Raw genomic sequence first — 22,863 nt, forward strand, 5'->3', positions numbered from 1 at the left:
GAGGAAGGAAGTGGGCCCGCGCCTCGCCTCGCCCGCCGGCCGGCCGCGCTCGTCTGCGCCTCGCCTGCGGGACCCCGCCGCGCGCCGGCATGCAGGCCGCGCCGCCCCCGGACGAGGAGGAGGAGGAGGGCGCCGAGGAGGAGGGCGAGGAGGAGAGCGAGGAGGAGGAGGGCGGCGGCGGCGGGGGCGGGGGCGGCGAGGGCGCCTTCGCCAAGAGCGCCTTCCAGCTGACGGCCGAGGACGTGTACGACATCTCGTACCTGCTGGGCCGCGAGCTGCACGCGCTGGGCCGCGAGCCGCGCGCGGGGCTGGCGGCGCGGGTGGCGCGGCTGCAGTTCCGCGTGGTCAGCGTCCTGGAGATGCTGGAGGCGCTGGTCAGCGAGCACTGCGTGGCCGCGGAGGCCCTGCGGCTGGAGCGCGACAGCCTGCGGCGCGAGGTGGACGGGCTCCGCGCGCAGGGCGGCCGCGCCGGCTCGGCCGAGGTGGGTGCCCCCGCGCCGGCGCCGGCAGAGCGTGAGCGTGAGCGTGGCGCGCCCCGGGCGGGGAGCGGGACACGGGGGGGCCGCGCCCGGCCCGGCCCGGCCCGGCAGAGGCGCCCTGTGCTCGCGCGGGCAGTGTGGCCTAGTGGCTGGAGCGTGGGACTGGGCCGCGGGCGAGCTGGGCCCCGCTCACCGGGTCCCAGACCGTCGCAGACCCTCCGCCCACCCTCCCCCGCAGGGTGGTGGTTGCGAAGTCAGGACTGAGAGGAGGTAAGCTGCCTTGAATTCCTTGAAAAGAAAACGGGGAGTATTCTCTGTTCAGTATTCTTTCAGACGACTCGGGGTGGGGTGGGGTGGGGTGGAAAAAGAGGAACTGTCAACTAACCCAGGATTTTGCAACCAGCTGCCCACCAGATAGACGGCCTCTGCATGTGGAGGTTCTATCCGCAGGGAGGCTCAGCTGGAGCCCTACTGGCATCTTGGGGCTCCCTGCAGAGAGCCTTTTATTTTCCCAAGCTTTTTCATCCTTCAGTTGTGTGCTTAAACGTGTTGTCCAGAAGTATAGAGTAAATTTCGAAACTCAGACTTGCGTCATGGCAATCTCCATAGCTACCATCCCCCCACCAAGGGGAATCCGAACATGTGGGCAGCTGTGGTGATCTGCATCAACCCACCAGCGGTTTCATCTACAACAAATAGGTTGTCTAGAAAGCCTGTGGTCTTCCTTGTGCATTGAGGGCCAAGCCAGGCTCCAAAATCTTTGCAGGACAACAAGGGAAATACATTGTTGCTATGGAAATTCATTCCTCCCTGTCCCCAGCTACTGCGGGAAGTGTAGCTAAGCTCAAAGAGAACAGGGAAGGGGAAGCTGACAGATGAGGTCAGCCGTCCCTGCTATTTTTTTTTTTAAGTGTTGCATCTCTACAAACCTTGGCTTCGCTAAACCGCTTTTCCTGGCTTTCTGTGACTGAGTACTCAGTTTTCTTCATGACATTGTGAGGAGTCCCCTTTTGTTGCTGCTGCTGTTTAGTTTTCCTGAACCTCAGCAAACCTTTATTTTATTTATTTATTTTTCCATTTATAGCCTGCCTTTTTCCTACAAAGGGCTCAAGGCAGCTTACATCTCCTCCTCCATCTTATCCCCTTGGGGTTACCTTGGGATTCCCTCTAGCATGCCAGTAGCTTGCCCTGATTTCTCAGTGGTTCCATTTTGGCTCCTTTTCCATTGGCATATATTCCCTGAGTTTGTTATTATATGGTCTTGCAGGTAAACCTGGGTCCCAACCAGATGATCATAGACCTCACAGATGCGAACCGACCCCGTTTCACGCTGCAGGAGCTGAAGGAGGTTCTTCAAGAGCGCAACCAGCTGAAGGCCCAGTTGCTAGTCACGCAGGAAGAGCTGCAGTGCTATAAGAGGTCTGCTGTGGTGTGGGACTTTTCTTTGTGTGGGAAGGGCAGTGCCAAGGTGGATCAGGCCACCTGTTGCTTAAAGTAAGACCGGGAGAAAGAGAGATCACCCCCCGCCCGCAGCTTTGCACTAATTATCTTGGAGCTGCCCCTCATTGTGTCTCCGCTGCACAACGGTGATGGTTGCTAGACTGGAAAAGTGTGTATACAAAAAGTGGTTTTCTCTTGCTGTGTGGCTCTTTCCTTTAGAGGCATGATACCAGAGTTAGTTAGTTTATTCAAGTGCACTACTGCCTAATAGCTGAAAGTCTCTGGGTAGTTTGTTACACTCCTTCAACAGGAGCACAGTGCAACAAAACAACCGTATTCTTCCATAATACAGAATTTAAAAACAGTTTACATGTTTAAAACAATTTAGCAGCTAAAAAATAGAATTGCATAAAGAATAGGTCTCTTGACAACTACCAGCCATTAGATAAACGTAGATATCTTTTAAATGCCTTACCACAGGGAGGATGACAAGCCTGGCACCTGTCAGGCCTTAGTGGAGAGACCATTCCACAGTTGGGGGCTGCCCCTGAGAAGCCCCCTCCTCTTGAGCTTCCCTCTAAGGTGGTACTTGCAGCAAATCCTTAAATGCTGATCTGGGTAGATGGCCTCAGTTTCCCCTTTCTCTGCAATGGGTTGCTTCTGTAGTTCACTATGACCCTTTGGCTCTGCCTGCAACAGCCCCGTGACTCCACCTCCTCCGAGCAGTTGCCTGCCTTCTACCCTGCTAGCCCCAGGGGTCACAAGCCACTACTGGGCACACTGCTAGATAATATTTTTTAAAGACGTGTTGTTAGATTGTTGATCCAATTACATTTTGCCCACTGAAGTTCTGATGATAAGACTGTGCGACATTCAGGACTCTTGAACAGATCAGGAGTTCAGCTTCATGGCTGCGATTAAATGCTAGATTAGCTATTTGGTTAATTTATATAGCTGCTACTGTGTGGAGTGTAACCCACCTGTGAATGGTGGGAAATTCAGGACAGAGAAAAGGAAGCACTTCACATACTCTAGAGTTAAACCTTGAAACTTGCTACTGAAGGCCGCCGATTTGTACAGCTTTGAAAAGGAATTTGATTTATTCGTGGAGGCTACTAGGTGATGGTTACCTATTACATCCAGTATCAGTCTCTTCTGGGGAACCTGGGGAGCATGTTGTGGACTTCCCAAAATTGTTTGTCTGACTGCTGGGCAAACAGAACGCTGCACTAAATTGACTTTGTACTGACATAGTTGGGATCTCACCTTTTTGTTTGTGGAAATCCCACTTTAATGAGTTCTGTAAAGATATTCCGTAATGTCTAATACGGGAAATAGTAATAAGATCTTTCTCTCTTACCCCGCAGTGGCTTAATATCACAGAAGCAGGACTGGGTCAAGCCAACTCTGAAGGAACCGGGCAGGAGCACCACTTCCCATTGCAGTAAAGGAAGCGGGGAGAAAACCATCATCAAGAAACTGTGAGTCACACAGCTTCCTTTTGATAGACCTTCTGGGTCTGTTGTGGGCTGAGGATCCATAATCCACAAGGCCCGACTAAACCAGGGCTGGGCACCTTCAGGCCCTCCAGAAGTGTTGGCCTAGAGCTCTCCTTAGCCCTCGCCATTGGCTCTTCCGACTAGGCCTGGTGGTCGACTGAAACATCTAGAGGGCCACTATCTGCCCAGCTGTAGACTAAAAGATCACACAATAGCAGACTGGCATTGGAATATGCCTTCAGACCCTAGTTGTCCTCTGCTATTCCTGAAGGCTCATGGGGTGCAGAGCAGTTTTCACAAGGCACACCCAGCTCTGTTCCTCAGTACCTTCCACGTTCCAGCTTCTCCCCTGCACCTGGAGACAGCTACCTCATTCTCACAGGGCCAGCATTAAGTGTGGAGCAGGATGTGACCCTACAACACTGCGATCCCCCAGGAACCCTTTGCACTTTTGTCCCCTTTTGTGAAATAGCTGAGCTATCTGAATTAGCTCGAAGTAGACATTACAAGACCAGGATGAGGCCCACCATACAAATCCCAAGCCACCCCAATGGTTTCCATTTTGGGCTGCTAGATGTCAGCAGCACACAGGCAGCCTGAGGGAGCCCAGTGATTATGGGAGCCTGACTTAGAAACAAGTTGAGCCCCTGCCCCACCCTCTCAGAGCCAGCATGGAAAAACCTGTGCCAGTTGCCTTGGTAAAGCCGCAGATTGGCCTCAAAGAGGAGGAGAAGTGTTCTGAAGCTGGAGTCTGAGCCAGGAGGAGGCAGGACCCAACAGCTTATGTCATACCGAGGGGGGAACCCAGTTTTCTTCCTCCCCCAAAATGGCTGCCAAGATGGAAGGCAGGGTGCGAGGCCTAGTGGAGGAGTGGGGGCATATAAACCACTGAGTTTGGAGCTTTGCCTGCCTGCCGTGTGGGAGCACTGGACTGCACCCTAAACTGATCGGGATGTCTTAAACTGACCAAGAAGCCTGCTTGTTGCCTCTCTCGCATCTGGTACCTTCACTATTGCCTGTTGCCCCTTCAAATGCAGGTTCAATTTTAAAAGGTCATGATGGGGAAGTCTTGCTGCACTTTGAGGACTCAGGCCCCACAGGAAGCAAGAAAGAACCCCCAATACCGGAAACTACAGTATTGGAAGATCTCAGCGGTTGTTCTCTGCAGCCAAGGGATGTTTCACAATTCATGTTTTTATGTAAAGTTAGCATCCTATCTTGAGGAGATTCCCTGGTTGATGTTCAAGGGTAATAACCTCACTTACTTTTGTTACAAGCATCAACTTTTTACCAGAAGTGCATTTATGTATATGTCTGCAAAGAATAGAATCAATTCATACATCTTGGTTTCTGTAGTACTTGTAAAGGTGTTTGGGAGTGTTGAATTGCGCTTTTCTCAGAGTTCACTGCTCAGAAGGAAAACAGCCCTTATCTGGACATGGCTGTCAGATTATACCAATGGAAAAGAGATTTGAACTCTCTTAGGACGCATGATTTACACAACACACTCGACTGGTTCAGGCATCTGCAAAGTACGACCCATTCGTGCTAACCACATCTCCATATATCGCTTTCATGAATAAAGGAGCAGTGGACCATAGATCTCTGACAGCTAAAAATCATTCTGGAAAAACGTAATAAAACAGTGGAAGACAGAGACTAATAGGGAGAAAGCTAGATGCAGCGTCTTAATGAACATGAAAGCAAAAGATTAATATGGGAGTTTGGCTTTATTTGCCTGTATTCTACTATGTCTGATGTTGTTAAGGATTTGTGGGAAGCCTGTAACGATTGAAGAAAAAAATGGCATCAGTAGGCACTCAAAACTCTGCAAAACAAACTGGTGCGCCAGGGAAAAACCTCGAAACAGAGGTCTTAGCAATACTTCTGGAGCGGCTGTAAAATTCTGTGTGGGGCACAGAAAGGCTGCACAGCAAGAATCACCCAGGGACAGAAACACCAACAGACCATTAGTTAATAAATACCTCATTTTATTCATTTTCTTAAACAGAGAAATATTTTCTTCAAGTTGATTTTTTTCCTTTTAAAAAATACAATACCCAGCCAGGTCACCCCCCCCCCCCAGTTGCTGCTGAAGTGCACAACCAAGAGGTCATGGCGGTTTTGTGAACAAACCTCAACTCCCTCCCTTCCCCTACGTAGCATGAAGCTGCAGCTGCACGTATGCCCCTTGGGCAAAGAGAAAAAATCCAAAGAGCAACCCAAATCCACACCTCAGGAAGAGAAATGAGCTTGGAAGACACAAAGCAGCTGGAGATGGGACCAAATCCCGGTTGCCACCCATGTGCTTCCAGCAAGGCCTTCCTTTGGAAAGCCTCCAGCCCCTTTCGAGCTCCGTGCAGCCCAAGCCCAAGAGAACTGGGTCCCAGAGTGGGGAGTTTACCCTAACAAATACACGGCTTCGCAGGCAAGTATTTCGTTAACCCCTAGCTCTGAGCTTCACTGGGCACACAGGCGTAACAGAGAAGGAGAGGGTTTCGTACATGGTTCTGTCAACCAGAGTTAATAAATAATCTGACACTTGCGCCAGGACCAACCAAATGCTGCAGAGCAAAGCGGTGGTTGGAAACAGCTGCATGCCCTGTGAAACTCTGCTCTTAAAAATCCTCCTCCTTAAAAAAGTACTCTTTCGAAAACAAAAAAAGCGGACAACCACAACCAGACAGACCTATTATATAAAAAGCATCAAAAGCACTGTTTGCTCCTAGTTGCTTGCCTGCTTGTTCCTTCCGTTTCTAGGAGAGACAAGCTTAATTCTTCAGAGTCATTACTAATATGTCAGTTCACATTTCCACATGGATCAAAACGCCATTTATTAAAATATCCAGCAACCTTGATTGTGGAGTTCACATCTCTTTAAAAAAGGACACGACGCAGAGGAACACGAGCTGGATATGTACAGGCATGGAAAAACACAAGCTGGCCTTTGGCACTAGAACAAACTGCTCCTAAGCCAAGAGCCTCTAGCTGGACTACACATTCCAGCATCCTAGTATGGCTGGCTGGAGGATGCTGGGACATACGGACCAGCACATCCGGAGGGGCCAGCACTGGGGAAGGCTGCACTGGAACAAGCCATCAAGACGGGTGATACAAGCAAAGGGAACAAGGAAGCAAGCCGCCTTTTCCTCCTCCCCACAATCCAGCTTTGGATGAAGCCAGGCAGCAGCCTCATCAAACACTCCAGACCAAACCCGCTCTTGGGAGAGGCACTCCCCACCCCTCAGCGCTGCCCCAAGAACTGCCACACTTCCTGGCCACTGCGGTTTGGAGCAGACAGTTTTTATCAGCCTAAAAAGAAGCCAAGGAATGGCATGGCCAGAGCAACAGTGCAAGGAGTGCGGCTGCAAAAAGCAGGGAGCCTTCCAGTGACCCCCAGGCCCTGCCCCCATGGGGAAGCCCTAGAATCCCGGAGGAAATCCCATTCTGGGCCTTGTTCAGGCCTGCTGGTGTTTGGTGAAAGAGAAAGCTGAAAGGGTCCAGTCAGTAGCTACAGAAATCGGGAACTACCAAGTCAACTTGTTGGACGGTCTCTCTCCGTGGAGAGCCAACAGCAGCTGAGAGGCCAATGGGATACTTTTGAACGGGCAGAGGCTCTGCTTCTGGAATTTTCCTTTGTCCATGTCGTTGCCAGTCAGAGGCTTCCTGGGCAGACCTCTGGGGTGATCCGTCCTCTGCTTTTACAGCGATCCAAGGCATATGTAACAGCGAGTGCCAACATCAAGTATGAATGTGGATGATCCAAGCAGAAGTTCACAAGCAGTCACCCAAAACTCAAGAGACATCCCAGTAGTAGCCAACAATCACCAAAACACAACTGCAGGCAGAGTAAAAGTGCTACCTATTCCCAGGTGTTCACATTTTTGTTTTCTAAAATGGGCCATGCTCATCTGATACCAGAGCTTTGCTTTCCTATTGTCACCTTTCCCTTCTCACCCCATGAGCGGAAAGGTGACCTGCAACATGGAGAAATCTCACAAACAGCATCCCCTCTGTAAAAGTTCCTATTAGCTTAATCGAACATTGTCAAGAAGTGCTGATAAATTTATCTATAGACAAAGGGAAAGGAGGAGTAAAAATGTGAGAATCCAGATCATCCTAATTTATAAAAAATAAGAATCTGGCATTCTGTTCTAAGTCTCTTTGGGCAAAGACACTCCCCCAACTGACATATTCCATCATCATTACAGTAAAGACTGGAAGCTATCTACCAGAAGAGCTGTAAACAAAGCTACTGAGTCTTCATTTAGAGAAAATGGATAAAAGTCCATTCCAGGAACAGCGAGATCAGCTAGTGTTTGAGCCACGGATGAGCTTCTAGGGACGCTTTGCTCCTGTCTCCATAATCATACAATAGTTCTTCACCCTCTTTAATGTCACGGGAGGCGACCAGGATGAGGTGGGGGACGCCATCGATGTCGTGGAGTTTTGTTTGGCAGTTGCCACATTTGCTGTGATTGATCAGTCTTCCCAGACGATCTGTCTCTTTTGTAGCGTCGACGCTGAGTAGGTAGGCAACAACCAAGAGGAGGAGGAGGACCAAAAATAACAGATAAATGCATGTTTCTCTGTGGCACAACTTATATAATATGAAAAAAGAATAAAAGCTCCCAGGGCTACTTCAGCAGAACAAGGTTAATGTATGAATTTAGGTGTCCACCGGATTTGATTAAAAAAGAGAGATGCAGAAAGAGAAACTTGAAGCCTTTAGAGTAAAGTACTCGTTTCTTCTTTATCGAATTCACAAAAAGGAGTTCAATAGTGTTGCTGGTAAACTTGGGTCCCAAAGTATAGCAAGGGTCCTCAGGCCCCTGCCCTTCCTGAGTTTTACGGTATTTCGTAAGATCTTCTTAATTTTTGGTTTTCATACTGGGAGGCTGCCTTGCTACAAAGCAAAGGGCTGCCCCCACATCATGTTTCTTGGGGTTTTATTAAAAGAGCAGATTTGAGTTTTGGGGCTCAGTCCCATTTCTGCCTTGTACTTTGGAAGATTACAAGCAGCCTTGGGTGCTTGGTGACCAGCCAAGGCAGCCATCTTATGAATGGGCAAAGTACCCCAACAGTAGCCATTTTGTGAGAGTGCCCACAACTGTCTCTCAAAATCCCGAACATGTCTACCAAAGCAATTCATCCCACCGACATTGCAATTCAAAAAACTTTCCTGACAGTAAGCCTTACTGGATTTCAATAGGCCTTCCTTCTGAGGAGATAAAGCTAAGGTAGCACTGGAAAAGTTGTGGGCTTGACTGTAATGCCAGCTATTAAATAGGGCAGCATCACTCCCTTGTACGCAATGCAGAAGTAAGCGTTTTGGGATGCTAAGGTCAAATACTGCCCCTATTTTAATTCCAGGAAGCCAACAAATACACCTCAAGTGTGTCAGCTGTCAGAATCAGCCTTATGCTACCCTGAAAAGCAAGTGCAAGCAGAAAGTAGATCTCCGAACTGTTTTGGATGTCAGCTCCCAGAAGCCTCTGCCAGCATGACCAATGGTCAAGAATGCTGGGAGATGAGGTCCAAAAGAGGCTAGAGGCCTACTTTCTGCCCACCCTGTTCTAAAAGACTAACTCTGCAGACAGACAGAAGAGGATGCTCACCAGTAGGTTTTGCTCAGGTACTGGAAGTAGTACATATAGCATCCTGTGGATGGGTCTTGGGCATATGCAGCCTCTCGCTTCTTCGCGTCCGTGATCTCAATGAGATCTCCATGATACTCGACCACGAACTCGCCCCGGTTGAACTGCTTCGTTGCGATGACCCCTCGCCCCTTGCCGTCGATGAAGTCAATCTGGGGAGAGCAAGGAACAAAACTTGCAGGAGGACCACGAGCTGCTTGGGAGGAGTCGATGGTCTTGCATGCGCCCTGCTGGATTCCTTTCTCTCTGACTTGGAAAAGCTGCTGCCCATGAACACATTCCAGGCAGCTTTCAAGGCTCCCACAGACTTCAGAAGTGAGACATTGGGGAGTGTGCAGGACTTGGCCAAAGCGTAAAGTCCCGAAAGCGGCTAGGGTGCCAGGAACTGAAATGGCTACAGTGCACAGGGAACTGAGACAAATGCTGCCGCTGGGCCTAGGAGGCCCGAAGGCTCTCACCTTCGACAGTGAGCCTGCAGCCCAGCAAGCTCTTCTTTGGAGATAGTGGGCTTCCAGGTCTCATGCAAACTGACGCACTTTCTGGAGCTCCAGGGCTGTCATCAACTAAAAATGCCCATGGACTGCCCAGCTTGATTAGCTGCTTGTGTGCGAATTGGGGGCTTTGACCCTGTTTTTACCCTAAAAGGGGTTGTGGGGGAGTTAGGATTTGCATCTGGTTCCTTGTAGATTTACAAAATGAAAGACAGGATAGAAATCCTAAATAACCAGGAGCAAACTCTTTGCCTGATTGTGGGTTCTTACCCAGGACAAGGACAAATTGCAGGACGAGGTATCAGCAGGTTCAGGAGAGACAGAGAAAGTTTGCAGAAGGACAAAAGAGAGAGAATCTTAGGGCAGCACCTCCACCCCCAAAGCCTACGAACCACTGAATGCCGGCTGACTGCTGGGGGAGTGGAGACAAGCTGAGTGCAGAGCAGAGGGATGGAATGGAGTATTCTAGAAAAGGACTTGGATGGCTGGCAGGCCGAATAAGATAATTCCAAACAGCAGCAGTTTGTTGCACGTTCTGCTTGGTTTTTTTTAGTTAATAGGCCGTATGAACCCCACCTCCCCAGCCCCAGAGGGAACCCAGAAAGAATACAAAAGCCACCACCATTTCCTCTCCACTTGCCTTCATGCCATCTTCTTTCCCACTTTTTATTAACTCATCAATCTGCTTCTTCTCCTCGATCTGCAAAGAGGCAAGAAGAGACATCCTGTAAACCAGTGTGGATACTGCCATTAGAGGAATATGAACCCCCCATGCAAGCGTAGACCAAGAAGCCCTTAGAACTCCCAGCACGTCCCAGCCAGCTCTGCTGTGCTTTCTTCTCTTGAAACATGGACAGCATTGTGCCATGAGCCTGAAATCCTATACGCCAGGGGTCATTTTGAACTTGTGGGGCTTTGGGAGCTTTAGACCCTCCTATGGGCCCCTCCACAAAATACTTAACCAATGTACCACCACTTTGAACCCTCTTGCACCTGTGGATCTTAAGCTACGTAGTCAGGGGAAAAAAAGTTTCCTGTTTCCTGTTTCCATGCAATGTCTATTTAATCAGTATGGCATAGTGGTTAGGGTGCTGGATGGGGGCTCAGGAGGTCAGGGGTCAAGTTCCCGTCCCCTTACTTTGGGCCAGTCTCAGCTATGCTTGCTTTCAAAATGTATATATCCTGATCTTTATTTTTGTTGGAAGGGTGGGTTATATCTCAAATCATCAATCCATCGAACAAAAATCTCAGGATGCTAAGCAAACAAGCCCAGGGTTGCAATTTTGGATTATTATTTCCACTGTCACTCTTTGCAACAGTGCTCCTTTGGTGGAATACCCTAGAAAAGGCATCAATTGACACCGCAGAAGAGACAGTACCTGCAATTCTTTTTTACTCTTCCGAGAGCTTCTTCTAACAGGGTAATAATCTGTAACCTTTCGGTTCTGTTGTGTTTTCCCTTGGGCTCTGAAAGAGATGGAGAAAGCCACATGAATACTAAAAGGATTCGTCCACCTGGTTGTTAAACAAGCGCCGCATCTCTGTGACAGGAATATCTCTGTTCCAAATAAAACAAAGATTTTGCTACATCCCCCATCCCCAAGTACTGGCCATCCTGGCTGGATCAAATGGAACATGTAGTCCAAAAACAACTGGAGGTCTACACATTCACCAACCCTGCATTAACTGGACTAGCTTCTGGCTGGGGAAAGAGCACCAAATGACTTTTAAATCTCACTACACCATCTAATTGTGTGTGATAGCAGCACCCTGTGACAATAAGCAGGCATTACACGGTACAGAGAAGTCTTAATTTGAATTGTCTCCCAAAACAGCTGCTCCTGCAGCCATTATCCATCATCTGGGGAAGACTAGCCCATTCAGCTCTGTGGAATCAGACCGAGCTTGGCAAAGTTCACTGGAGACTTGGGGGGAGCGGGGGACCAGCCCACTGTGCTTGCGTCTGAATTGCCCGAATTTCACTCTTGCCACAAATGGATTCAGTGACCAGCATCTACGCTGGCAAGCAAGGCTCAGTGTTTGGTTTGAATGGGGACACCTGGCTTGTCACTCATAAACATGCCAGGAACTGGAAACCGGTGAGGGGTGTTGGCATCATCTCTTGCTCAGGGACCAACAAACCAGGAGTTCCAGTTTGCATGTAAATGCACCGTTCTTCCTTTCTGGTTTGTTTCTGGTTGCTGTGGCCGGGCCTGTTGGCAGAAGGAGCCATTGGACAGCAGAGCTGAGCAGGTGGCCCTGGAACACATACAGCTCTGGCAGCCAAGCCGACTCTGTAAACAGCCGCTGAGACACTCACCTTCTTTTGGGGCCAGGCTTGGTCTTGAGTCCCTTTTTCTGAGCTTGCTTCGTGCTTGCTGGGTCAGCGGACTCCGGCAGCGGGAGCGTCTTACTTTCGGAGGCGTCTGGTTTGGGGTCGGCGAGGGATGCTGGAGTTTCAGCCCTAGGCTCTTTGTCATTCTGGCCCTCAGATTTCATAGCACCATCAGCGGCTGCACTGCCAATGTTCACCCTGCCTGCAGGTAGGGGAGGGAGGACGGAGGGGATTCCAGTGCACGGGAAGGGTGGTGCCCATTCCCCTCGGCCCCATTTCAAGCAGCGCCCCGACATCAGCATCATTCCAGCCTCCAAACAGAACTCTTTCAAAGGGTTGAACAGGCAGTGGGGCTGCTGTGGGACGGCCTGCTCTCCCCTCACCCCATTCCTCTACATACACAGCTGACTGCAGAGCCAAACTTGGACCTTCCTCCTTCCACTGATGCTTTAACAGGACTCAGGTTTAAAATGGGCAAACTTGATCAATCAAACCTTTATGCCACGCATGTATTTATTTTTTTTTGACACTGACATCGGGTTTGCCACTGGGTTCCCCGAATGACAGCTGGGGAGCCGGTGGCTTCTGAAGGAGGGCTATCGCATCCAGCACGTGAGCACATGTCTGCATGCCGAAAAGCCCGAATTTGAGTCCCACCGTCTCCTAGGTAGGGCTGCACACAACCCACCAGGAACCTTATGGAGTGGTCCTCCCCAGATGCCTGGGACTGCAGCTCTCACCAGCCTCGGCCATCTTGTGCAATTGTCGAGAAGGCAGAATGTGTAGTACAAAAACATCTGGAGGGAACCAGGTTGTTTGCTGCTGCTGCTGCAGGCATTAAACTGGGCCAACCCAGGTCAACCTCAGCCAGGCCAGCCGCAGGCCAGCGCACTCCAGTGCAGCATTCCAAAGGGTGGGCCAGTGACCTCGGCAGAAACCTGCCTCCCCCTCAAGGAGGGCTGAAAAGAAAAAGTTTGCCTTCGGAGGCCCATGGTGGGCAGAAGGCTGCCCGTATGTGACAAATGCAGGACGTGCCCTTCCGTGGTGGGCTCACTGCTGAACTGGCAGGTGCTTTTTCACACTCTCCGTGAGCCACTGGCACCCCTTCCCTGCTGTGCCCATTTTACAGAGCACTATATGAAGGTCAACACTTCCTCTGCTGGAATTCTCTCAGCGCCTTCGGTTTCTCTTATGACAAAAATCTTGCAGGTTGCAAAAAAACCCAAAAAACCCCCAGCTCTGTGCAATGGCTGAATTGGCTCACAGGAACTATTTCAGAGAGCCGGTAGAGGGGAAGGACACCTTGACAACAGAGCAGTGGAACTGTGGGATGGTTTTACTGCCCAAGGAGGAAACATCACATTGCTGGTTTCTGAACTGTAGCAGTGTCTTAACCTGGGGGAGCATTCAGTTATGGACTCCCTCACCCCACCAGCTGTCTTGAATGGTTCATTCAGGAAAGTCTCCCACTGTGGAGGCAGGGGGTTCTAGGAGGTGAAGTCCAAAATATCTGCTCATCTGACTTCTACAGCTCCTGATTAGAGGGTCAGATTTGTGCAGGGAGGGCTCTGGGTTCAAATGCCCATGCAACCACAAAGCTGACAGGATGACGCTGGACCGATCGTCATGCCTCGTCCCAAGCCAGTGCACAGGTCTGCTGTGAGCACAGAGCAAGGGGACAGACACACATCCCTGTGTAGCATCTCTTGTTCTCGTGCCACTCTTGAAAAAGGGGCTTTCTGTGCAGGTCAGTCTAGCCAGAAAAATGAGCCGAGGCTCATTCCCATGCCACAGAGATATAATGAAGAGTCTTCTTACCATTCTCTTTCCTGGGTGCTTCATCTGCCACTTTGTCTTGGCAATTGGTTTCATGATGTGCGGCGGAGTTTTCCTCCTGAAGTGGAGGTCGGGCTGCAGGAAGTTTGTTAGGATTCAAGTAGTTATAGATTTTGGATTGACAGGAAGAGATGTTCTCCTAAAGGAAGAGACACGAACAACAAAGGTTTGGATATCTGGGCACAGGAGTTTATACTCTCAGGGAAACCTTCCTTTTTTTAACAGTACTGTAAACTTGAGTAGAGAATGGGTGCTTCTGTTTGCAAAAAGATAAAGATTCTAGACCTTATGGCTAAGACAGGAAACTGTGTGAGTGACGCACAATGAAATTTCAGAGGGTGATGGTGGACAAGAGAAAACAACAGCAAGTAGAATCATCAAAGATCAGGTGTGCGTGCACAAAGTAAGAGCACACTTACTTGGAAGTAAGCCCCACTGAGTGGAGTTGGGGTTGATTTCTGAGGAAACAATTCCATCAGCTTTCCCCAGTGATGGTACTCGCCCAATGTTTCGGACCACTGATCACTGGCTGAAAAGAATAGGAGATGGAGCCCAACACATCTGGTGGGTACTGGACTGGGGAAGTTAGCTTAAAGGATTGCTATTTTTAGTGCTCTTGTCTGCATGTGCATGTCGGAGGGAGGAACAGATCTTTTTAAGCTGCAAAAATTAACCACCGAAATGGGAAACGCACTGCATCACCATGAGCCAGTGCAGCACAGAGATTCGAATGTTGGACTAGGACTCCAAAGAACCAGGTTTCTAGTCCACACTCAGCCATGAAGCTCACCAGGTGACGGGGGTCAGTCACTGACTCTCAGCCTAACCTACCACACAAGGTTGCTGTGAGGACAACATGGAGCAGAAGAGGGCGGCCCTGTAAGCTGCCCGGGGTGCCTTGCGAGAAGGATACAAGGGCAACGCAACAGCAAACCAGCATTCCCTGCCCCAGCACACTCTGGTGGCATTAGAGTGCAGCCCCCATTATTCCCAGCCAATATGGCAAGGGGTCAGGAATGCTGGCTGGAATGATGGGAGTTGCACTCCAACGCACTGGGCAGGCATAAGGGCAGGGAAACGTGCCAGAGGCCAAGTCACTATGACAATGAGATTAAGATTCTGAAAGCAGCAAATGCACCAGAGAGTTTCTTGCAGCCCATAAAAGGCTACGGGGCCAGAGATAAGGGCGCTTCATGACCATCTCCCTGCACTGTCACATTCCAAAGCAAGCTTGCCATAGTGTTGTTCTTCGGAGGAGCCCCAAATGCTAGACCAACGCATTTTAACACATTCCTGGAAGTCTAACATCACCTGGCCTCCAGACATGTTTGCCCAGAAGGCTCATCAGCCCTGAGCCGTTCCACTCCAGGGGTGGGGTGTTGCTAGGTACTGAAAGGCTCTGAGGCTCAGGCCCACAAGAGCGAAAGAAAAAAGAAAGGGGCACCCATTTGCAGATGCTCTAATATCTTTGCGTATGTCTCTTAAAAGGAGGCTGTCTCTAAGTTTACCCCCATCTGCAAAAGGGAAGAAAGAATACAGAAAAAAGCTTCAGGCAGAGAGATCCAAGGCAAGAAGCAAATGACGTGCGGGCTAGAAGCCAGCTCATCTAGGGGGATCTCATGCAAAGATTTCGTCAGGACTCCTGTACCAAGTGCCCCTGTAGAGCAGGGTGGTGGGGCAGAGGGCCTTCCAGAGATCTGGGGCTCCAGTCTTTGCATGCCACTCTCCAACACCGCCTCTGCATGGCCTAGAAGGTGCCAGGCTGCAGCAGACTGCATCGGATCGGGGTGGGTGCGAGGTTTTAAAACAGCCCCTCAGCTTGCTGCCCCCAAGGTGGGCTGGGCTGGGCTGGGCTGGAAGCTGCAACCCAACGCCCTGTTAAGCGCTTAGGAACAGGGAGGGAGGCGAAGGGGAGGATGGCACATCCTCCCCCACCCCACGCGGCAGTCCCCAAAATTTAACTGCCCGCGATTTCTGCAAAGCGCAGCCCGGGAGCCCAGCTTCTTTTCGGCGCGTTGTTTTCCGACCGCGCGGGCGCCCCGGCAGAGGCCCTGACTGCGCCTCCGCCGCGCTTGCGCTGCGCCTAGCGCGCACCGGAACGGCTGCAGCCCGGAGAGCGCAGACCGCCCGCCCCCCAGCCCCTCTCCCTCCCGAAGAAGCGCGCGGGGGCTCGATCGGGGAGGCGAAAGGAAGGCAGCGAGCCGCCTTACCCCGTTCATCCTGGGCCGGCCGGGCCCCCGCTTCTGGGCGCTGTCGGCGGCCGCGGCGCCGGCCACCACCTCCGCCGGGTCGTCTTCCTCGCGTCGGGCGTCCCTGGCTTTGGACATCTTCCTCCTGCCTGCGGGAGGGAGGCAAGGCAAGGCAAGGCGGGCGCGGGCCCCGGTCAGGAGGCGGCCCCGGCGGCCCGCTTCATGCCGCGGCCGTCGCCGGAGGAAGGGCCGCCGCGGCCGTCCCCGCAGCCTCCCCGGCCGCGGCCGCCACCGCCGTCGCCACCGCCATGTTTAAATGGCTCGCTCCGCCGCAGGCACTCCGCCAGCCCGGCCGCCAGGCGGAGTCCTCGCCCCGCCCGCCCGGGAAGGGACGCCGCCGCGGCGCTGCCCCCGCAAGGGCAGAGGCTGGCGAGCGGCGCCCCCTCCGGAGACCCCGCGTGGAGGCCGCGCTCTGCCCTCTCCGCAGAGCTCCAGGGCGCTCCGCCGGAAGGCCAGGTGAAGGGCCCGAGCAAGTGCGGAGCGCGGCCCCCGCCCCCGCGGCAGCCACCGAGCGAGCGAGCGAGCGAGCGCTGTGAAACTCGCTGCGTGGCGATGGGCACCGCCTCGGGCGGTGTTCAGAGGGCGCGGAGAAATTACTGAAGGAGAAGGCTACCCGTGCCACTAATCCCACGGGCTACGGTCTGCCTCCGGGAACCGCAGTGGGGCACACCAGGGGGAAAGCCACTGCTGCAGACAGCACTGGGAGGACTAGACGAACGCTTGGTGTGGTCCAGTATGTCTCTCCCTAGGCTCTTAAATAGCAACAGAAAGTCACTGTTTCCCAGGGCAATATGCCACCTCCAGGAGCCAAAGCAATTTGCTTGCCTGTGTACACTACTTTCTGGAAACCTGCATGAAACAGAGTTGTTGCATTTGGGGTTTCCCACAGGTAGCTGGTAGACCACTGTGTGAAGAGGCTGTCCTACCAGTGGATGGACTCTGGTCTGATCCATGGGGTCCCCACACAAACAGGGGCTTGGTAGTCCTTTGGGACAAGGAGCTGCCTTCTTCGTTGAAAAACATTGCATACACTTACGGTGTAAACCTCAGGGAAGCAATATTACTGATCTGAAGGGTGGCATTTCTAGACAGATCACGAGCCCCAGGCTGAGCACCATTCATTTGTCTGGCATGGACATTAAAAGCTTGTGGGTAACTTCTGGTGTGCCTTTGTACAGCTATTGATGTACCCTCAGTCTTTGTATTTAAACTACTAGGTATCCCTTTCTCCTCCAGTCCTGTTATAAACTTTACTCTCTGCTGGTGCTTAATCCTTTTTTTAAAAAAAGTATCTGACCACATGGAAGCCACAAGGGTGCCAGATGTTTGCAGGAAGGGTGATAACTCTGCGGTGTGTGAAGGCACTCTTTGCGTGCACCGAGGTAGTTCATAAACCTGCTCCAACCAAGCTCAAATGAAGCCACCAAGCTCTCCCAACTTTTTCTAAAAGCAAGCAAGCAAAGCTTCTTGTTCACACCACTTCTTGTTCACGCCACTTTCTGTACTGTCCATACACTAACCTCTCCACAGGGATTCTTCAGCCTTAAGTCCACCTGAAGATGCCCCCCACAAATATCACATTGTCCAATTGCTCAGTTGCATATTCCCTCAAGCACCCTAACTCTAAATGCTTCCTCACCTCTACCTCATCTTCCTCAGAACTTCAAACCCCAAAAAGGCACCTTCATCCTTTCTTGCAAAACATCATTTTAGAAGCCTCCACACAGGGAAGCAAGTTAGCCAAATTAAACCATCCATGCATGTTCATGTAGATTCATGAATGAGAAGGCATGCCATTGACTGGTTTTTCAGCAGGTGACAGCCGCCTTGATCTCTCCCTCCATTCCTTCAGTGTGTCCCCAAAGTGTCCATTCCCAGCTTTAATTGAGCCTCTCCAGTGGTTTTGGCCTAGGACTCCCATCACCTCTTATCACTGGCTAGGGCTGATGAGAGCTGTAGGTCAAAGCATCTGGAGGGTCACAGTAGCTCTCATACCCCCCCCCACTCTCAAAACCCTAAAATCCATTGGGGTCACCCTCTGAAGCAGATTGCTGAGAGTTTTAGGGTAGATCAAAGGAGGGAGGGGCTTCAGGCAGTGCAGAGTTAAACTATGACATTCATTTCCAGAAGATGAAGTGATGGCTACCAATATGGGCAACTTTAAAAGGGAAGAGAGCAAATTCCTGTAGAGGAAGGCTTTCTATCCATGGCTACTAATCCTGCTGTCCATATTGCCCCCCATATCAAAGGCAATATGAGTACATACATAAGTTGCTGGGGAACATGGGCACTCCTGTCGCACTCTTGCCCTTCTTGCAGGTTCCCCATACGGACATTTGTGCACCTCATTAAGAGTCCTCCCGCCTGTCCTCGTATAATTTCTTCCCGTACTCTCTCACCCAGCGTTGACAGCCCCCCATGCCACTGCCGAAGGACAGTGACTTCGCTCGTCTGAATTCACCTCCGTACCCATCTTCTCGGATACCTTTCAATTCTCCCTGCCATGCCCCCGTTTACAAGAGAAAATCCTATTCATTTAGGGCCGCTGTCTCCCGCGGGGCCCCCTCCTTCCAAAACCCCGTCCCATACTATTTTCAACACACCGACAGAAAGGGACGGAAGCGGGGGGACGGAGGTTACCTTTAGCCATGACTCCTGCTAGCAAGGGCTCGGTCAGCCCCGCGACGGAATCTCTCTTATCGTTTTTGACAATCTACTACAAAGGAAGGGGAGACTCTTTCCCCTCCCCTCAATACAACTCTTTCCAAAAAGATTACAACCCAAGCTCTTCTCGTTTCCCGATTGGCCCCTCCCGGGCCGCCACTCATGACTTCCCGCCCTCTGATTGGCTGAGCAGCGAAGCATGCCGCATCCCCATGTTTGCGCTTCAGCGCAGCTTCCTGAGAAGGGAGTGTTTGAAATGAGCGTCCGGCCGCCGCCATTGGCCGGCGGGGAAGGGAGAGGGGCGCGTGATTGGCGGAGAAGGGTCGCGGCGGGTCCCGCTTTCGCTCGGGCCGCTCCACGTGTGTGCGAGGGGTCCCGAGCCACCTGTCGTTTCTTTTCGCCGGCTTCAGAGCTGAGCACGGTTCTGACAGCGGCATCGCAGGACACTGTTATTCCTGAAGCAAGCTCCCTGGGAGGTCAAGGGAGCTTACTGCCCAGTGAGTTTAGGCTTGATATCCCAACAGGGGCAGCTCCGCATGCGTGCTTCTTTCGGACTAAGACCCCTAGAAAGCAAGTGGGTCCTCCGAGCCCACATGGGGGCAGATGCAGCGGTTATGTACCGGGCATGACTCACAAAGGAAAGTTGGAACAACGGCCGGCACGGGGGAGAGGGAGCAAAAGAGCGCTGGGGAATGCTCCTTACCAAACAAAAAGAAAAAAGGGGGGGATTAATTAGGGTTTGGGTTCCGACCTTTTTTTTTTTTTTTAATTGAAATGACAGAAATCCAAGAGGCAAAGTTCCTCCTGGAACTTCTCTGCGTCAGGAAGGACAGCAGCCGAGCTTTTGCAGTTGCTCACGAGACTGCAAGAAACTATTACAATAGATTTTCGGCGTTCTCCAACATTTAAAATAAATATTTTGTCGGGAGCTTGTGCTGCAGATTATTCAGCTTTAAAGTAGGAGTCGTTACAAGATATTACTTCGATGCGTATTATTTCCATACGGTTCTGGGCTGGTACATGTATCTCATTGGAATGCGGCCATCTGATTTCTTTACATTTAAGTTACAGAGTAGGTATTGCAGGAGTATGCTGGGAGTTGTAGGCCTTTATTCCTGTCGAAACTTCCATAGAATTATTTCCTAAGGAAATTACACACTATACGGTGACTATAGGCACAGCAGCCGGGCTTCACGGCACGCCTGCAGCATGAGCGCGCAAAGCAGCATCTTGGAGAAAAATGGAATAGTTGTGCAAGTTGCTGCGGTAATCGCACACGCCACACAGGGTGTTTTGGGAACGCCTGCGCAGTGCGCGTTATCATTTAACTCTTGCTCTTCCTCAAGATCCCTTGAATCTTTTCCCGTCATGCACCGGGAACGCCAACTCTCGCGACTTAGGCAGACGCACAACACCCTGCGTGCACACGCAAGGCACTGCCATCTTGGGGAGCTGGGTCACGTGACTCCCAACGGACGTCTTCGCGACCACCTTCCTCCTTGCCCCTCCCAACAGAAAAAAACGGGCCTAGACCAGCTCTCGAGCCTGGGGCGGCAGCGATGGGGTTACTCTAGAAATGAACGATTCGACCGCGGGATCCGTTGCGGAGCTTCTCCGACGCCGGGCGTGACTTCCCTTCCCCATTCCCTTTTTATTTTTATTTCTTCCCCCACTTCCCCTTTCTTCCCTCCCCCGCCAGCCTTCTTCGCATTCCTTTCAGATTGAGGCGAAGAGGCCGCGAAGAAACGGCGCGCCACGTGACCGAGCGACGCGGCGAGAGGTCGGCCCGGAACCGTGACCACCTGACGCGAGACGAGGCTGAGCGGAGGACCCAAGAGCGAGCAGGAAGACCAGCGCCGCGCCGGCGCGCATGCGCACTCGCGCGTCTGCGTGAGCGCCCAGCGGGAGGAGAGGGGGAAAGCCGGGTGATGGTCACGTGGCCGCGGAGCGGAGGCGCGCGTCGCCCGGCAGAGGCAGGCGGAGGCGGAGGCGCTGGAGGCAGCAGCAGAGCCAGCCAGCCGCTGAGGTCACGTGGCGCGCCGCCGCCGCCCGCTCTTCCCTCCTCCCCTCCCCCCCGCGCGCCGCCTCCCCTCCCCCCCGCGCGAGGGGAGGGAAGGCGGGCGGGCAAAGATGGCGGCGGCGATGAGTTAGAAAGCGGCAGACGGAGCGGCGGCCCTGGCGGCGGCGGCGAGAGAGAAGGAGGGAGGGGAACGCGGCGGAAGGCTCCCCGGCGCAGCGCCTGAAAGACGGCCGGAGTGAGTCCGCCTGCCCCGCGTTTTGTTTCGGGTCGCGTTCTCCGCCTGCGCCCCCTCGTGAAGCGGGGAGCCATGTCGCGGCAGCCTCCTCGGGGTCCTTCCCGGCGCCCCCCCGCGCGCCTCCTCCACTGCACCGCGCCCGCCCGCCCTGGGCTTCGCGCGCCCCGGGGTGGAGGCGGCGGCGGCGCGGCCGGGCTCGCGCACACCTTCCCTCAGGTGCTGCTCGGTGCTCCCCAGTCCTCCCGCCTGCGCGATCGATGACGAAGGTGCTCATCTTTTGTCCCGCTTCCCCAGCCCCCTCAGACGCGCATCTGGAGCCGCCTCGCCTCAGCGGCGAGGATACCAGCGTCGACGTGCCGCGAGCACTTCTCTCTCTCCTTGGTGTCTTCCTTTGGGCTCCGGCTGCTGCCGAGGCAAATAGACTTGGCCCATATTTTAGAAAACCGGCGGGGGTTCAAGTTGCCCCGGGGAGGAACCGCCGAGAGGAACCTTTGGCCCATCTTCTCTTTCTCTGAGCGTCTCTCTGCATGTGCTCTCCACCTCCCATCCATCTTCGCTAAACTTTGAGATGTTCTCTTGGTTCATTTACTGCTTGTGCAAGGGGTTGAAATAATGCTTCTGGCTCCCCACCCCCCAAAGCTCCTGTTAAAATATTACTTTCCAGTCTATAGACTTGAGTCCTTCCTTGGTTTGTGTTAAAGCCCTATGTTGTCTGCTGTTGGGATATCGAGGGAGAGGGGCCTCTCAAAGGGTCCCTGCCCCACAAAGCTTGCAGTCTAAATACTAGCAGTGGTGGAGGCAACAGAAAGAGCAAGGGTGCACGGTGGTTTTCAGCCCTCACCTTTGCTGCAGAACTCCATACTTTGAATTTCTGGGGGCAGGTGAGCTGATGCCCTGCCTCAGCCATGAGAGATCAGAAAGAAAGTTCCGCGTAGTTTGCCGGTGGCCATGCCATGCTTATGGATGGTGTGTCTTTAGTGAGCTGGCAGTGATGCATGTTTGTTTGTGTATGTGAATCCTTTTGTCAGAGGATGCCCGGAGCTGTTTTGTTGGATAGATAAGCACTAGAGAGAATGGGCTGCTTTTAAGAGGGGAGCGACTGATTATTCCTCCTGGCTGACTAAGCAGAAATCTCCTTCCTTTGTGTTTTCAGCCTTCTTATCTCTTTGGCAAGAAAGCTCAGGTTTTCTATGAGCACAAGCTTTGTTCCATCCTCATATGCTTTCTCAGTCTCCTCCTTGCAGCTTTTAAGGGGATCAGTCGAGCATGTGTGCCTAAGAGAATTACGCAGTCACTTCTAACCCCAACCCGGAAGTTTATGACCTGTACACGTGGTTCATGTGGAAGGCTAAAACCTGATGATCCTTCTAGGAACTTTTTTGCTACATTACCATGTGCATTGCTGAAACTTTTCGTGGATGTATAGAATCAGTCAAGGTTTGCTTGGGAAACATCAGTTGTCAAATTTGAAAAATGGTCTCTTTAATGCATCAACTTAATCAGTTCTTTAAGTAGAATTCACTAGGGGAATAATAGCTGAACAATTTATAGGCAGAGCTGTGTCTGTACTTAGTTTTAGTTTTAAACATCTTATTTCAGTCTCCTTTCTGTAAATGGAATTATTTATGTATTGCAAGACAAAAGTAATTCCACTTGATATAAGTAATGCTTTTACAGAACCATTGGATTCAACTTAGTCCTGTTAAGCATGAGTGGTGTGATTTTCATAGAGATTCTTAGACCTTGGATATCCTTAAATCGCACCTTGCTGTAGTTAACAGCAACATGAACTACATATCAACATAGACACTGATGCGCAAATCTTGATCATATTTAACTTTTCTAAACCATTTAGCCTAAAAACACAAAAGATGTTTCTCTAACACCTCTGAGTTAGCTCTCAAGGAATAGTCTGCTTTTTGTTTTCTAAGAAGAATAAACTGAAGGCTAGTTATATG

The 22,863-nt window shown here is 51.7% G+C and overlaps 3 protein-coding genes across 7 annotated transcripts in view; 2 read left to right on the plus strand and 1 right to left on the minus strand.

Annotated features, from left to right (window-relative positions):
• The first annotated feature begins 89 nt into the window (after positions 1–89).
• RILPL2 (Rab interacting lysosomal protein like 2) lies at positions 90–4,759 on the plus strand. The gene is made up of 4 exons (XM_044440914.1): positions 90–482; positions 1,747–1,898; positions 3,287–3,400; positions 4,456–4,759. The coding sequence occupies exons 1-4, from the start codon at positions 90–92 to the stop codon at positions 4,475–4,477; spliced, it is 681 nt and encodes a 226-aa protein (XP_044296849.1). The 3' UTR covers positions 4,478–4,759.
• A 1,476-nt stretch (positions 4,760–6,235) lies between these two features.
• KMT5A (lysine methyltransferase 5A) lies at positions 6,236–18,651 on the minus strand. Its single transcript, XM_044440907.1, has 8 exons — positions 18,627–18,651; positions 15,948–16,075; positions 13,720–13,876; positions 11,887–12,103; positions 10,946–11,033; positions 10,207–10,266; positions 9,037–9,227; positions 6,236–7,941 (listed from the first exon to the last, which is right to left on the minus strand). The coding sequence occupies exons 1-8, from the start codon at positions 18,634–18,636 to the stop codon at positions 7,731–7,733; spliced, it is 1,062 nt and encodes a 353-aa protein (XP_044296842.1). The 5' UTR covers positions 18,637–18,651; the 3' UTR covers positions 6,236–7,730.
• Positions 18,652–20,748: 2,097 nt separating this feature from the next.
• Positions 20,749–22,863, plus strand: part of SBNO1 (strawberry notch homolog 1) — a 29,791-nt gene continuing 27,676 nt past the window's right edge. For 4 of the 5 annotated variants that reach the window (XR_006415750.1, XM_044440904.1, XM_044440905.1 and 1 more), the window contains exon 1: positions 20,750–20,905. The gene's annotated coding sequence lies outside the window, so the exon portion shown is untranslated. Of the gene's footprint in view, positions 20,906–22,863 lie in introns of all 5 variants that reach the window. The other variant, XR_006415751.1, reaches the window with a different exon arrangement.

Source organism: Varanus komodoensis, unplaced genomic scaffold (genome assembly GCF_004798865.1).
Source record: "Varanus komodoensis strain SLA01 unplaced genomic scaffold, ASM479886v1 scaffold38, whole genome shotgun sequence".
Taxonomy (NCBI): Eukaryota; Metazoa; Chordata; class Lepidosauria; order Squamata; family Varanidae; genus Varanus; species Varanus komodoensis.

What these genes read in the sequence shown, in the direction of transcription:
- KMT5A (XM_044440907.1), bottom strand. An exon ending in GCCGGCCCAGGATGAACGGG is followed by an intron (nt 13,877 to 15,947) that starts GTAAGGCGGCTC and finishes CTCTTCCTTTAG; the next exon opens with GAGAACATCTCTTCCTGTCA. An exon ending in GGAAAGAAGATGGCATGAAG is followed by an intron (nt 9,228 to 10,206) that starts GCAAGTGGAGAG and finishes TGCTCTCCCCAG; the next exon opens with ATTGACTTCATCGACGGCAA.
- RILPL2 (XM_044440914.1), top strand. Translation starts at nt 90, where the DNA reads ATGCAGGCCGCGCCGCCCCCGGACGAGGAGGAGGAGGAGGGCGCCGAG. An exon ending in GCCGCGCCGGCTCGGCCGAG is followed by an intron (nt 483 to 1,746) that starts GTGGGTGCCCCC and finishes ATGGTCTTGCAG; the next exon opens with GTAAACCTGGGTCCCAACCA. An exon ending in GAGCTGCAGTGCTATAAGAG is followed by an intron (nt 1,899 to 3,286) that starts GTCTGCTGTGGT and finishes CTTACCCCGCAG; the next exon opens with TGGCTTAATATCACAGAAGC.